The 12,417-nt window shown below is 45.1% G+C and overlaps 1 protein-coding gene across 4 annotated transcripts in view; it reads right to left on the bottom strand.

Moving 5' to 3' along the window:
* The window catches only part of SLC25A26 (solute carrier family 25 member 26), a 184,957-nt gene that overhangs the window by 51,313 nt on the left and 121,227 nt on the right, over positions 1–12,417 (bottom strand). For 3 of the 4 annotated variants that reach the window (XM_053297812.1, XM_053297816.1, XM_053297814.1), the window contains one exon: positions 6,624–6,668. The exons of the other annotated variant lie outside the window; for it this stretch is intronic. In XM_053297812.1, the coding sequence (XP_053153787.1) occupies positions 6,624–6,668 (45 nt within the window). The remainder of the gene's footprint in view (positions 1–6,623; positions 6,669–12,417) is intronic. 4 annotated transcript variants of the gene reach the window in all.

The following is a 12,417-nucleotide window of genomic DNA, read 5'->3' as shown; positions in this document are numbered from 1 at the left end:
CAGAATGCGGAGAGAGAGATAGAACGCAATGGTTCAAATGGAGGTGCGTGTAGTACCCTGAGGACCTTGTGGAGGTTCCAAGAGGGGAACCTGTGAACTACCAGAGGGAATGACAGTGTGGCCCCTCTCAGGAATCATTTCAAGTGAGGGTGTGAGGTTAGGCCCTTTCCTTTGAAAGTGGAGAGAAGCAATCCCAGAGCTGCTGCATGTCACTTGATGGTATTTGCGCTTAGACCCTTGTCAAGACCATCTTGGAGGAACAGTAGAAGTTCAGGAAGTCCGCATCCTATCGCTGAAAGTTTGTGTTGCCTGCACCATCAAAGAAAGACGCGCCAGGTAGATGGATAGATTCAGTTGGTGGGTGCCCTTCTGGATGCCAAGAGTGTATCTAAGACTCGTCTGTCAGATCCAAGGAGGCAGAGTATGTTGCATTTAGTCACCAGGTGGAAAGCCTGAACCAGGCTGGGTCGTGATGGAGGACTGGACCTTGACTGAGGAGATCACTTCTTGGTGGGAGGAACCACGGACCGTCCACCACCAGGTGAAGAATTTCTATGAACCATGGGCGGTGAGGCCAGTAGGGAGCCACTAGAATCACCTGTGCTCCCATCAATCGAATGCAGCATAGAAGTCTGCTGAGGAGTGGGACCGGTGGGAAGGCATACAGTAGTTCCCGGGGCCAAGGAGCTGACAGGGCATCCACCCCTTCTGCCTGTTGGCATGGAAAGTGGGAGAAGAAACAAGGTAGTTGAGTGTTACGGAGAGACGCCAAGAGGTCCACCCACGGATGACCCAAGGCTCTGGTGAGGACATGGAAGGTCTGAGGGTGAAGTTTCCATTCTGCTGGGTGCAACTCCTGGTGACTCAGCCAGTCTGCTTGAGTGTTGAGGGAACAGCTGACGTGATGTGCTATGATAGAGGACAGGTGCATCTCCACCCAATGCATTAGTAGAACCGATTCCTGGTGGAGGGAGCGGGATCGAGTCCCTCCCTGGCGATTTACATGGGCTTTCGCTGTCATGTTGTCCATGCATATTTGGACATCCTTGAGTTGGACCTGTTTTTGAAGGCCATAAGTGCTAAACCATATGGCTCTTAGTTCCAGCCAGTTCATGCTGTGTCGCTTTTCCTGTGGAGTCCAGGTGCCTTGTGCTGAGTGCGAAAGACAATTTGTTCCACAGCCATAGAGGCTGGCATCTGTCATGACAATTATTGGGTGGGGGGGATCCAGAAAGAGTCTGCTCTGACTCAGATGGGAAGGCTCTATCCACCAATGTAAAAATTCCTTGATTGACAGAGGTAGAATGACCCTTGTGTGATGCTTCTGCGTGATCTCCAGTTGGTGAGGTATGAGGAACCACTGTAGAGGGCAGAGGTGTGAGCACGCACAAGGGGAGGGCTTCCAAAGTGGACACCATGAGACCCAGTAGTTGGGCTAGGGTCATGACCAATACCCTCCTGAGAGACAATACAGATCAGGTTAAGACCATTATCTTGTCCTGTCTCTCCTCTGGGAGAAAGAGTCTGTCTTGTAGTGTGTCTATGACCACCTCTAGGTGTTGAAGTTGCGTGGAGAGAGTCAGGTGGCTCTTGGCGGTGTTTATTAGAAAACCGTGAGAAGATAATGTAGCAAGGGTGGTGTTTACGTCTTGTGTTGCGGACACTCTGGATTGAAATAAAAGCAAAGAGTCTGACCCTTTGCAGTCGGAGGTGAGCCACCAGGGGGGCCATCACTTTGGTAATGATCCTTGGGGCAGAAGAGAGGCTAAATGGCAGCGCTGTGTACGGGTAATGGCATCCCTGGTAGGATAAATGGAGGAGGGGTGGGAGTGTGGGTGTACGGAATCCAGTATTGAATCTGCTATGAATGCTTGGGCTTTTTGAATTTTTAATAGAATCTGTCTCTGTCTGGGTGGATCAGGCGGCGGTGATTGAAGGAGTTCGTCCGTCCAGAGTAGTGATGTCCTAGAAAGGATAGAAGCTGCTATGGAGGCGGGTTTTATTTTTTCTTCCAAATTCATTTTTTATTAATTTTAACAATAGCAATATTGTCATTCATTACAAATACACACATAAAAGATGGACTTCCCGCTCACATTTCTTCGTGTATCATCAACTATAAGATTTTCCCTTGCTATAATAATAATTCAAAACATAAGTTCAAACCCTTACGAACATAATTAAACTAACCAACCTGCGATTTATACTAAATTTCAAACCCTGCTGTCAAGTCCATAGTAGGGAAGTAATTTTTTAAATACAACAAAAATGGTTTCCAATCTTCTTTAAAACATTCCAAGTTTTGATCTCTTAATAGTGCTGTAAGTTTTGCCATCTCCGCATATTCCAAAATTTTTATCAGCCAGTCTTCTTTTGAAGGCAGTTCACTAGACTTCCATTTCTGTGCATATATAATTCTAGCTGCCGTAGAGGCATACATAAAAATGTTAAATTGGTTGTAGAAATATCTCCTTGTGTTATTCCCAGCAGGAAGGATTCTGGCTTCTTAGGAAATGTCATTTTAAATATTTTCTTTAGTTCATTATATATCATATCCCAATAGGCTTTAGCCTTCCCACAGGTCCACCACATGTGAAAAAATGTGCCTTCAGAATGTCACTATGGAGGTGGGTATTGACAATGAAATGCATTCATTGTTTTTCTTGAGTTGGAATTCAAGCTTCTTTTCAGTGGGGTCCTTGAGCATGGATTCTCCATCTCGGGGCAGTATAGCACTAGGTGCGAGAGTGGCCACGTGAGCGTCGGCAGGAGGTGTCTGAAATAAAGTTGCTGCTGCTGGGGCAAAACCATAGTGTTTGTTAGCCAGTGTAGTAGTCTTCTTCTATACAGATGGAGCCTGCCATTCCTGTCTTAGTACTTCTGCAAAGGTCTCCGGTAGTGGGAACAACAGATCCAGAGAAGATGTGGTGGGTAGGACCAAGTATTCCCCGGAAGGAGTGGTATTACCCTGTAGGCCATCAAAATTCATGCCTAGAGTCTGTAACGCTTTCACAGATACTAGCCAACCCCGTACAGAGCATCTGTGCACTCTTTGAGGCTGGCAGTTATCTCTCCCCCACATTCAGGCCCGCCGCTGCAGCGACCAATCCTCCTGGGTGCACCTCCGCCAATCAGGCGTGTCCGCCACCCATCCAATCAGCTGGGCGCTGGGACTCACATTCCAAGGCACACCCAGGAGAATTAATATAATAGAAGTTAGGAAAGTCTTCTGATGGAAAGAGCCTGCGGGAATGGGTGGAGGGCTCCACCTGTTGTCCATCCGACCATTCTCCCTCCTCACAGGACTCAAGTTCTGGGTCTGGTCCCGTGAGGTTCCGCCCTGATTCCATGGGATCTTCCTGGGGAATTGGTGGCCCATGTGGTTGCAGGGGTTCTATAGGCCTGCCTGGGTGAGGGTCAGGGGAGTCACAGTCCAAGATCAGGGATGAATGCTCAGAGGAGGGTTGCTTGTGCTTTCGGTTTGACTTTTTATTTTTCTTTCCCCTGGACTTACAACAGGAGTGTTTATGCTTATGACTCCTTTTTCTCCTTTTAGGAGAGGGTTCAGAGGATGCCGCAGAAGAGTCCAAGTCCTGTGAGGAGGAGGAGGGGAACTGATCCCTGTGCTTGCTACACTTTCTATAAGGGTGACGTTTTTCAACTGTCTGGCTTAATAAAGAAGAAAACCAGAGACGCCAGGGCTCAGATACTTCCCCAGTGGGAGGTGGGGCTGGGATGGCGGCACCTGCGGGAGGTTGGGGACGCACTGGTCTGCTAGGGGCTACTGGCCCAAATGGTCCTGGACTCACCTAATCAGGTTGAAGAGGGTTGTCTGGCATTGTCAGGACCTCTATTTGTGTACTCTCCAGCTGGATAGGTGTGTGTTGGAGTGGTGTGCCGTTTGGAGCTCCTCCACCCATGCCGTCTCTCCCTGCACCGACGAGTCTGGGGAGCCCACAGGGTTCGCTGGTAGAGAGGAGCCTGAGACCATCTCGCCCGTCCCTTCTCCGGGCATTGGTTTCCCTCTCATTGGAGTGGGCACGTCGGCGTCCGTTCCACGGGAACCGGGCGGTTTGTTCGGGAGCTGCACTGGCCACAAGACTCCCGGAACACTGATAACGGCCTCCAGAACCACGAGGTTGGGGTTTACAGGCCTGTTGAGGGGGGAGGTTGAACAGTCGTGCTTCCGAGCACACTGAATTGCTGTGAGATGGCCACCCTGGTGTCCCAGCAGTGGATTATGGCCCTTACTCCCCCACCCCGGTTAAGCCTGATGAAGGCACAGTGGTCCGTGGCAGGGAGTTTTGGGCGGCATGCACTATCATGCGGTGGTGATGGGGTTTACCGGGCTGTAAGTAGTCTGCCGATTTCTTCGCCTTTGGCATCAGCACATGCAGTATGCCCGATCTCTTAGGCTCCATCGGCAAAAGAAGAGGGAGAGTGGGGAAGAGAATGGAAAAGACAGAGTGAGGGGGTTGTTTTTGTTTTTTAAGGTGTATAAAGGCGAGGTAACGGAAGGGTGGAGTAGGTAAAGAGAAGACAAAGAAGTATAGGAAGAGTGGTATAGAAGCAAGGCAGTGTCGTCCGCTCTGGAGCTCTGCAGGACAAACTAAACTGGGAGGGGCTATCCTCCCAGGCATCTTAAAGGCTTCTTGACTAATTTAAATATGGCTTGCCCCTCTGGAGCATTCTGGGGAGGATAACCCACGTGAGATGTCCTCATCCGGCAACTGAGAAGGTCTAATCTACACATGTAGCAGACTGAGATGATAGCCTGGTAAGGTAACCAGAGTAGACTGCACCACTTCAGACTGTATGTGGAGATTCACAATTCTGAATATTTCGTACAATAAAAAGATTGTACGAAAATAAAAAGATTTCCCTAGAAATCTACACAGCAAGCAAAATGCTAGGCTAGAATAATTCTCTCTGGTGTGCTATAGGTTTCTATTTGAAGATGGAGCAACATTCAGGAGTAGACCCCTCACTTGTAGTGTGAAGTGGTACTGTCCATTCTGCCACCTCAGCATTCTCCTACTTCATTCTGCTGCATGTATAGAACAAGTCATCATTGTCTTTCTGTCTCCCAACACTCTGAATACTCTTAGAAAGAACTCAGTCACATCGCAGCACAGAATGGGGATACTAACATTGTTAGTGAGTTGAGTGCAATGTTTTAGAGAAGTGACAGGAAAAGTTGAAATGCAGGGAAAATAACAGGTCATCTAACTAGGCTGTGCCCATTTGCCAAAATGTACCATCTATCAATCTGTCCAATTACTGCTTAAGTTTTTTTGAGACATCCAGTGCAAATCTCCAGCACATATATATAATGGTTTGTTGATCTTGCATTCTTTTAGAATATGAGCCACTTTGGGGAAGGAAATCATCTTCTCATTCTTTTTTTTTGAACCAGTTTTTTTATTTTTTATTTTTTTGCTCGAAAGCAACTTGTATTCTACAAAAGAATCTATATATTTAATTCTCTTATGGCTGACTGCGTAGGGAACTGCATCTGGATGTGTCTGGATGGGGATGAGTCTATTTGGCAAGCCCCACCCCCACTGCAGCTGTGACCAATGAGAAAGCGGGGGCGAAGCTGCTGCGGGGGGAAATGGGGAAAGAAAATGGCGGTGGGCTGCAGAGCTGTGCCACCGAGAGGAGCGCTGCCAAGAGCAGGCCAGGACCTGTCACAATGCCGGAGGAGGCTAGTAGGCTGGCGGCAGAGACGGGAGCAGGGAAACGGGCCGGCCATGGAGGAAACTGTGGCAGCAGACAGCAGGGAGGGGGGAGGTAACGGCGAAGAGGGCAGGCAGCCAGGCAGGAGGGAAGAGACAGGGTGGCCGGGGAAAAGCTGTGACGGAGACAGGCGGTGGGGGGGGGAGCTGCCAAGGGCTTCGGAACCCAGCAACCAGCCTGACTGATGGAAAGAGGCAGCCAGCCAGGGAGGGGATCAAATAGGCTTTTAAAGGCGTCAATAATCCTATGGAGACTGAGTAGAGAGTAAGTCCCAGGCTGCGACGTAATGGGCTGGGACTTACTGGGGCTGAAGGTTTTTTGGGGGGGGAGCAACCTGGGGCTGAAGGTTTGGGGAGAGGAGCAACCTGGGACTAAAGATTTTGTGGGGGAGAGTAACCTGGGGCTGAAGGTTTTTGGGGGGAGAGCAACCTGGGGCTGAAGGTTTGCGGGAGAAGAACAACCTGGAGCTGAAGGTTGTGGGGGGAGAACAACCTGGGGATGCAGATTGGGGGGGAGAGCAACCTGGGGCTGATGTTCTGCGCCAGGTCAGCAAAGTCTCCGGAGGGGAGATCAAAGGCTGAGTGCACTACCGCACAGATGCTCTGTGCAGATCAGCTAGTATAATACTAATTCTCCAAAACATCCACGACGATCTTTTCCGTTTAAAAACAATAATGTAAAAGAACTTTTCCTTCTTGGCTTTATCCTGTCTTCCAGGGTTAGAGGTGTGTGTGTGCATGCTAATGTGTCTATTTACTGCCATTCTTTCCAGTCTTAACACCTGCTAAATATGCACCTATGTTTTAGCCTTCTTCTTTAATCTTGTACTATTCACATTTCTAAGAATTTCAACCTCCAGAATTTTTAATTAAAAAGCAACTTACCTTTAAGGATTCCCATAAAGGAAACTGCACAAGAGAGAAAGGAATCTGAAGTTGGAAAGAGGGGAAAAAAAGCACTTGTCACATAAGCAAAATTAAGGTGGCATGCTAGTTGGCTTACTAAATTAGGAAAAGTTATTGTACGCTTGGTGAACTGTAGCTTATTACATTTATAAATCTTCAAGGATTAAATTATGCACATGGCTCTTAGAAGGTTGGTCTCCCGAAAAACAACTTTAATTTTGTTTAGCACATTCCCTGCTGAGAGGCTAACATACTGTAACAGGGTGGGCTCTAAGAGTAATAATTGGCACCATCTATTGTGTTTAAAAGTTTAACTGGATCTGCACAAGCCAAAAGGAGGATGGTTTAGAAACCACACACAGAAACCCAGCCTGCCAAAGACCTGCCAGCTCAGCTTTAGAGCTCAGTTGTCACTAAGGTTTGTGTTAAATTGAAGGCTTAAGAGAAAGGAAACAATATTTCTACTATTTCATGGACTTTGGGTCAGTTCTGACCCCTGGCAAATAAAACTGATCCCTACAGTTAAGAATATCTTGGGAACTGAAGTTGTTCCCCACTTGAAAAATATCTCTCTCCGGGTTTAGCCATCCACACCTAACCACCCAAGTAGTTATTTATCTCTCTCACAACCTCTGATATAAAGGGTGCAGAGCAGTGTTCCCTCTAACAGTGAATCCCAGATGTTGTTGACTACAACTTCCATAATTTCAAGCCAAAGGCCATCACAGCTGGGGATGCTGGGAGTTGTAGTCAACAATATCTGGAATTCCCTGTTAGAGGGAATGCTGGTGCAGAGTAAAAATGGCAGCCACACTCTCAAACATTCCGCCAGGTAAACAGAGGAACATGGGTTTAAACTGGTAGTGGTGGCGGCGGTGGTGGCGGCAGCAGCAGCAGCAGTAAAGCCCTAGCAAGTTCCAGTGAACACTTTTTGCCACCTTATGACCACATATAGAAAGCCAGCTTTGTGACTGGGCCGAACAGATGCTTAGCTACCCACTATTCCTGAAAGCTTCACATATGCAGCCAGTCTCAAAAATCAAGCCGCCTCTATGCATGAATAAAAGGCAGCTAAATGCATTTTAAAAGTATCCACAAGACCAACAATTACCAATACCAGATGACTGCACCATCTTGTGGTGAGAAAAAAGGACTGTGTAAATTCACTCTGAGCCGGTGAGGCTATGATGCAATATCTTGATTACTGAATCTTTAGGCTTTTAATCTCTGGAATTCTGCTGGAAAAAGAGATCTTGCTGATGAGAAGAATTTGTTTTTTTAATCTATTTTTATATTTGTGAACCGCCTAGAGCCATCTGGGTGAAGCGGTATAAAAGTCTATAAATAAAATAAAATTTAGTTGCTGCCAACTATTGTCCCTGGATCGTACTTCCCAAGAAGGCAAATGATACATCAGAAGAAGCCAGATATTCAGCAAATAGGTTAGTGATTTGATATTTGTTGTTACCATTGGCTGCCAATCACACACAGTTATTTTTGCCTTTGTTCCTCTGAAGACAACAGGTTAAGCACAGCTAACCATATGCTGGATGGTAGCCATTGTTATTTTAGCATATTTGTTATTTTATCATGTCATTTTATGATGATTGTAAAGTGTCTTTTCAAAAACTACATTCTATCAAGACACTATGCACTTTAGGTGTAAAACATTATTATACCCACGACTGTCAACATAACAAGCTTCAGTACATACACATTGACATCAGACTATAGCTGTCCTATTAAATCTAGAAAGACATATAATAAAGAGTGAAACAGAGAGCCAGTCATTCATTGTGACGTTTAATTTAATGTGATTCTAAAAGGCACTCAAGAGCCCTGACATGAATTGTTTATGCTTTATTTTTTTAATTATGAAGATGACTAACTTAATACATACATTTTTAACAAAACAAGACAGAAACAGATGTAACTGCTTAACATTAATCTAATATATTCAGTCAAAAATCCACTTGCATCTGGCTATCTGTCCACATCACCATCTGTGTACTTCTCAATTTCAACTTCCAAAAATTGAAACTCTGTATAATAAAGTGGATGCTTGTTGTACTATTAACCCTTCCTTTTTCCTGCTACTACTTTATCTAAACTACCATAGTTCAGGGAAGTGGCTTTTATTTAACTAACAATCTACATGCCTTTAATGACACTGTGATCTATATGGCATTCAGTTTTTCAAGCGGCAAATCAGAGCGTGAACACAACATTTGAATCTATGAAATGTTTCCTATTGAAATGTCTGTAACATCCAAACCAAGCTGTAATACAGTGTCCTGACCAAAGCCATTTAGTGAAATATTTCACAAAACGAATTTGGAGTGTGGCCACTCAACTTCTGCAAAACTGAACATATGAAGCTGTCTTCTATTGAGTCAGACCATTGGTCCATCTAGCTCAGTACTGTCGACAGTGATTGGGAGCAGCTCTCCAAGGATTCTGAGTGGGGGTTTCCCCAGATCTACCTGGAAACATTAGACACTTGGGACCTCCTGCATGGAATGCATGTGCTCTAGCACTAAGCTACAGGCCCTTCCCCAATTTGGAATTCATCCCAGCCTCCAACAAAAGATCTGGATTAACCAAACGGCATCCATGTACCTTTACTCACCGAAGGGCTAATGCAATTTCCACAACTATAAGGCAATGAATGTATGAATGGATGTATGATAAAGATATTAGTCTTTTTACCAATTTGCTGTGGCAGCAAAAATATAATCCAATAAAGTTAGCCTAGTCGAGAGGAGAGCTGATCTTGTGATAGCAAATATGACTTGTCCCCTTAGCTAAGCAGCGTCTGCCCTGGTTGCATATGAATGAGAGACTTGATGTGTGAGCACTGTGGGATATTCCCCTAGGGAAATGGAGCCACTCTGAGAAGAACATCTAGGTTCCAAGTTCCCTCCCTGGCATCTCCAAGATAGGACTGAGAGAGATGCCTGCTGCAACCTTAGAGAAGCTGCTGCCAGTCTGTGTAGACAATACTGAGCTAGACAGACCAATGGTCTGACTCGGTATATGGCAGCTCCTTATGTTCTTAGCTTCTGTTCCTATGGTTAGGTTCATACCAGGATGTGGTTTAGACACTGAAAATGACAGCAGTCACAATAGGATTTCTAACTTCCCTCATGAGTTTCAGATTTAGTCTGCTTACCCTTCTTGCTCAGAAACAATTTATACACAAAGTGGTAGCTTTTCTAGACTTGACTGTTCCAAAATGCAGGTGGTGATTGCATTTTTAGTGCTACTTCACATTTAACCCAATTCATAATTTCATGAAGATCTGGGCTACATTCCATTTCTGGTTTTCTGTATAGAGAAGGAGCTGCTGGAAGGACTACTTGATATATCACTGATTTTGCCCTCACTCATTTTTGGCGCTCACTAATTTTTTGTTTCAGTAAAAGACCCCAAAGAAGTGGGTCATTTTCCACAATAACGGGTAAAGCAAAGAGAAGCTGCCCCACTAAGATGGGATCAAGCTCGGTTTCATACCCTCAGATGCAAACCCAATGTCTTAAAGCTCTAGTTTAGCTTGCACTATGTTTTTCCTTATTATTTTTCTCAGTAAAATCCTGCCATGTTGACAGAATGGGCTCTCATTCTCCTCCATGTTTTTTCAACACCACAGAAGTTAAAGATTATTGTCTGGTTTATCATGTTGCAACTAATGATTAATAAATGAGTCTACACCATTCCTCTGCCAGACAAAACTAAGCTTGACAGACACCTGCCACGGGAAATTTGTTATCTAGTCAGGCAGGAAGTGGCAGTGAGAAGAAATCAATGTCACTGCTGTACATTGAGCTGACAAACTGAAATCTCAGAGGAAGTTTGTCATCGCAAACAAGGAAGAATTTCCCTTGTGGCATCTCAAAGTCCCACAGCAAAGGTCAAACATAGTTCTTATTTATCAGGGCTATGAAACTCAAGTGCAGTGATTAAATTTCTTCCTTCTCCCTGATTTCAGGTGCCAAAGACCTGCTCATTTTACAGCAAAGGGCATAATATATTTATGAGGAGATACAGACTTGCAAAAGGATGCCTCATTCCAAAGTAGGAACTGACTGCATGATCTCCTTGCACAATCAAACGCAGCATTGGCTTATTTTATTTTGGGGCGTCCAGCAGTGTTCCGTCTAAGGCGTGCACATGTGCGTGTGCACATATTTATTTTTATGTCCACTCAGTTGATTTTAGATCCTGCTCGGGTTGAATCAGGAAGGCCCCATTCTGAATGTACATGTGCACACACACTGCCTTGATACTTCTCCCCAGAATAAAACTCATTCTACGCACAGATGAAAAAAATTAGACTTAGCACTGGTGTCCGGCTCAGGCTAAAAATGACCAACAGTATTGCCCTTGTACTGAACCAGGATGGAAGTCAATTCAAATTTTATGATTATGCCATTTAAAAACAAATTTCAAAAACCCAAAAATCTTCATTTTCAGTTTTAAAAATTGTTCTAGTCTTTGTGGCTGAGAATGCAGGTTTCCACATGACGGGAGTGGACTAGAAAGAGCTTTGAATGGTGCAAGTGGAAGCACAGTGCATTATGCAAAACTAGCTGAACCAGGCACAGAGCATCTGCGCCTCTAGTTCTCCCCCACTGCCATTTTCTCCCACCCACCATTTTCTTTGCCTGCCCACTACCGTTTTCTCCCACCCGCCGCCACTTTCTGCCCCCGCCCGTCCACCACTGCCATCTTTGCCCGCCCACTGTCGCCATCACCACAGTCTTCTCCCCGCCCACCTCCTCTCTGTCTGTATGGTGCCGCCACTTTCCTCTTCCCCTGCCGGGAGCTCATTTGCGAACTCTTGTGAGAGCTGCCACACATGGTATTAGCAATGGATGGATGGATGGATGGATAGATGGATAGGATGGATAGGATAGATAAAATAAAATAGTCCATATTTTCTGAAGTTACAAAATTTAATATTTTTTGGAAGATAGGTTGACACCTGCCCCAAATATTGCTGTTTTCAATGCAACTTACATATATTTATCTTTGACAGGCAGCAGCTCTTAAGAATCTCGAGCATTAGACTCTTCCAGTCCAGCTACCCACATCCTTTAGCTGGAGACATCAGGGATTCAGTTATGCAGAAGAGGTGTTCTAACACTTTCATGGCCTCTTCCCTAATGCATTACTTGTAGTCTTTGTTTGATAAAGCCCTAGACAGCAAATCCTAGACCTGGATCTAATGTTAAATCATGCTGATATCCACATCATGGATTCAGATTTGGTTATCTGAAACACTGGAAATATATCTGCCTTAACTTGTGTCTTGTGAGCATGATCTACAATCAATGGACAACACCATTTGATACAGGAGCAGCAATTAAGGCAATTCAAGAAAATAATGAATAAATCAGGAGCTGGAGGCCCAAGATGGCAATGGGGGGGGGAGAGGAAGAAAGAGAATTGAAAGAGGATAAAGATGAGAGAGTAAACTCTAAGTCTAAAACAGCTTAAGTCAGTAAAGGAGTTCTTGAATCATTCTAAGATGTAAGTTGACTGCCATAGTCAAACCATAGCCGAATCTAATGCAACAGCTGTTATTGTCCCTCATCTCCAGTTTTACAACTCTACTAACTGCATGTCATTAGTCCTCCTCACTAACTCTCGTTCTGGAGACTGGATTCAGAATTCAGTTGGCAGTACCAAAACATTTCTTCATAACCATGCTTTCTGGGCAGCTGTCGTACAGGCAAGTGACCCCACCGTGGCAGCTAAAAAGTACATGTGA

The sequence above is a fragment of the Hemicordylus capensis genome, chromosome 2 (genome assembly GCF_027244095.1).
Source record: "Hemicordylus capensis ecotype Gifberg chromosome 2, rHemCap1.1.pri, whole genome shotgun sequence".
NCBI classification, from domain to species: domain Eukaryota; kingdom Metazoa; phylum Chordata; class Lepidosauria; order Squamata; family Cordylidae; genus Hemicordylus; species Hemicordylus capensis.
This window is presented reverse-complemented; position numbering and strand designations above follow the sequence as displayed.